General features: G+C 58.2%; 1 protein-coding gene across 1 annotated transcript; it reads left to right on the top strand.

The window, feature by feature from the left end:
• Positions 1 to 218: 218 nt before the first annotated feature.
• On the top strand, positions 219 to 2,445 carry LOC104535867 (nuclear factor erythroid 2-related factor 1-like; the record flags this gene model as incomplete). Its single annotated transcript, XM_010182016.1, is given in 4 exon segments — positions 219 to 308; positions 668 to 829; positions 1,133 to 2,339; positions 2,342 to 2,445. Coding segments are annotated over 4 exon segments (1,563 nt in total), but the record flags the coding sequence as incomplete, so codon positions are not given.
• Between the last annotated feature and the right edge of the window lie 857 nt (positions 2,446 to 3,302).

The raw sequence follows: 3,302 nt of genomic DNA on the forward strand, positions 1-3,302 counted from the left end.
CAGAGTCCCCTCCAGCCTTGCGCTGGCGGTCGCGGAGGCTGCACGTTTCCTTTCCCCTCTGAGGCTCTACCGGAGCAGGAGGATGGAGTCTGCGAAGCACTGGGTGGGGCCTCTGGCTCTTTTTTGGATGCGCTGTAATAAAGCTCTGCTGTAAGGAGCTGGTTTCTCATCACCACCTCCCTAATCCCGAGGCTACGATTGCTTGTGTTTTACATCAGGTGCCCGGTGCGGAGGATCAGACAGCCCTGTCCCTGGAGGAGTGCCTTAGGCTGCTGGAGGCCACCTTCCCTTTCGGGGAGAATTCGGAGGTGAGTGGATGGGGCGATGGCAGAGGCAGCGGTGCCTCTCCTTCGCTTGCGCACCAGGGTTTCGATGCCTCTTGGACCCCTACCCCAGACTGCAGAACCGGCAGTAAATTGGGTTAACCTGCTTAAGGAGGCTGCAGGCAGCGTTCCTGCGAAACTAGCAGCATGCGTGTGGGGGGGGGTGGTCACAATTAATTAAAGACTTCTGGCTTCGCTTCTAATGAGTTCATAGTGAACTGTGGAGGAATAACTGCAACCAGTTTACTTTGAACAAAGGGGAAGCGATTGGCGGTGTGGAGGTGGACGGGCGCTGGGGCTCCTTGGCTGCTCCGCCGGGCACTGACTCTGCCTCACGTGGTCAGTTTCCAGCTGCGGATGTCTCCACCCTGAGCGAAGCCGTGCCCGGCGAGAGCCGGCCCGCGGGCATCCAGACCAGCCTGCTCTCCCCTCTCCTCACCGAGCCCGAGTCGCCCTTTGATCTGGAGCAGCAGTGGCAGGACCTCATGTCTATCATGGAGATGCAGGTGAGCTCACGAGTGGGTTGTGGGAGATGGTGTTTGCCCCTCCAGGCATGCGTTTTAGCTTCGGTGGCTGCACCAAGCACCTGAATCCTGGATAGTTGTGGTCTGGGGTCGGTCGCAGCTGCTTTGGTTTCCTCCCAGAACCTGTCTGAACCCTCCTGCAGCTGGTGGAGGATGCTGGGCCACAGAGAGAGCTCCTTCCCTGGGATCCAGAAGCGTTGTCCACTGTGTTTTTGGCGAAGGGCACTGAGGAAAGGCAGGGCTCGAGCACGGCTCATTTACCGAGCGGTCTCGCATCTCTTCCAGGCTATGGAAGTGAACAACACGACTGCGGAAACCCTGTACAACGGCACGAGCGGAGACCTGCTGACTTCTAACTACAGCCTCGCCCCCAACACCCCCATCAATCAGAATGTCAGCCTGCATCAGGCCTCGCTGGGGAGCTGCTCCCAGGACTTCTCCCTCTTCAGCTCAGAAATCGAAAGCCCCTCCATGGCCGGCAGCTCAGCCCTGCTCCAGCTGGCGCCAGACAACTCCACCGGCCTCAACACCACCTTCGGCTCCACCAACTTGAGCGGCATCTTCTTCCCTCCGCAGCTGAACAGCACCGTCAACGAGACGGCCGGCCCTGAGCTGCCCGACCCGCTGGGAGGGCTCCTGGACGAAGCCATGCTTGACGAGATCAGCTTGATGGACTTGGCGATTGAAGAGGGCTTCAACCCGGTGCAGGCCTCGCAGCTGGAAGAGGAGTTCGACTCCGACTCAGGTCTTTCTCTGGATTCCGGTCACAGCCCCGCTTCTCTGAGCAGCTCGGAAGCTTCCTCCTCCTCCTCTTCCTCCTCGTCGTCTTCCTCCTCCTCGTTTTCTGAGGAAGGAGCTGTCGGCTACAGCTCAGACTCCGAAAACGTGGACTTTGAAGACGCGGAAGGGGCGGTTGGATACCAGCCAGAGTACAGCAAGTTCTGCCGCATGAGCTACCAGGACCCGTCGCAGCTCCATTACTTGCCTTACCTGGAGCACGTTGGCCACAACCACACCTACAACATGGCCCCGGGGGCCCTGGACCCCGAGGAGCCCAAACTGCCCAGCGCGGGGAAGAAGAGCAGCAAGGAGAAGCCGTCCGAGTTCCTGGATAAGCAGATGAGCAGGGACGAGCATCGAGCCAGAGCCATGAAGATCCCTTTCACCAACGACAAGATCATCAACCTGCCCGTGGAGGAGTTCAACGAGCTCCTCTCCAAGTACCAGCTCAGCGAGGCGCAGCTGAGCCTCATCCGCGATATTCGGCGACGGGGGAAGAACAAGATGGCAGCCCAAAACTGCCGCAAGAGGAAACTGGACACCATCCTCAACTTGGAACGGGACGTCGAGGACTTGCAACGGGACAAGTCCAAACTGCTCAGGGAGAAGGTGGAGTTCCTCAAATCCATCCGCCAGATGAAGCAAAAGGTGCAGAACCTCTACCAGGAGGTGTTCGGCCGTCTGCGGGACGAGAACGGCCAGCCCTACTCCCCCAGCTGCGGTACGCCGGCGACGGCAGCGTCATTTTGATACCCCGCGCCGTGGCGGACCAGCAGGTGAGGCGGCCGGAGCGCAAACAGAAGGACCGGAGGAAGTGAAGGGGATGGGGACGGTGACGCGGGAGGAGCGGGACACTCTGTTCACAGTGAGAACTGGAGAAGGGCTGAGCCTGGAAGTACTTGGAGGGACTTTCATGCCTTCTTATCCGATATATCTTCTCAAAAAACCACAAAAAATACCACAAACGTGACTGCTGCCGGTCAGTGCGCGGGAGAGGCTGCGGGCGCTGCGGGCTGAGCTTGGGGGGCTCCCTGCGGGGAGGGACGGGGGACGAGCGGACCCTGCACTGGCGAACCCGGCGCCTTCCACCACCCGAACCCTTTGAGCGCAGGAGCCGAGCTGAGGTTGGCAGAGGTGGAAAAAAAACAAACAACTACTGTTAGGAACTGGCTTTAAGTAAGAAAAAAGAGATTTAAGCAAATGAACTTCAAACAAGTTATAGGAGAGACATTTTTCTGAACTTCCAAAGTTCTGTGATTTCAGGTAGTTGGGGTTTGGTTTCTTTTCTTTTCATTTTTTTTTTGTTTCCAGTTTTTTTTTTCCGTTTGTTTCCTGAAACCAGTTTTGACATCGGTGTGTGTGATCCAACCCGACTCAATTCCAGATTAACCGACATCCCTTCCTAGATCAGACCGGCGGCGCACGCGTGGAAACACAAAAGTGGTGCGACTCCCATTAACCCTTTCCAGGCCGAGGAGCGCTGTTACCCTCCATCCGGAGCTGCGGCGCCTCGGGGAGGAGAGGGGGCACAAAGAGCTTTAGGGTTACATTTTGGGGAGGGAGAAGAGGGGGGGGAATCTGGAGAGGGTTAATGGAACCGATGCCATGCGCGTTGTCCCCCCCGCCGCACTCAGAGCACGTCACTGCCGCCGAGCCAGCGCCGTGCTGGGGCGCA

The sequence above is a fragment of the Mesitornis unicolor genome, unplaced genomic scaffold (assembly GCF_000695765.1).
Source record: "Mesitornis unicolor isolate BGI_N332 unplaced genomic scaffold, ASM69576v1 scaffold34273, whole genome shotgun sequence".
Classification (NCBI taxonomy): domain Eukaryota; kingdom Metazoa; phylum Chordata; class Aves; order Mesitornithiformes; family Mesitornithidae; genus Mesitornis; species Mesitornis unicolor.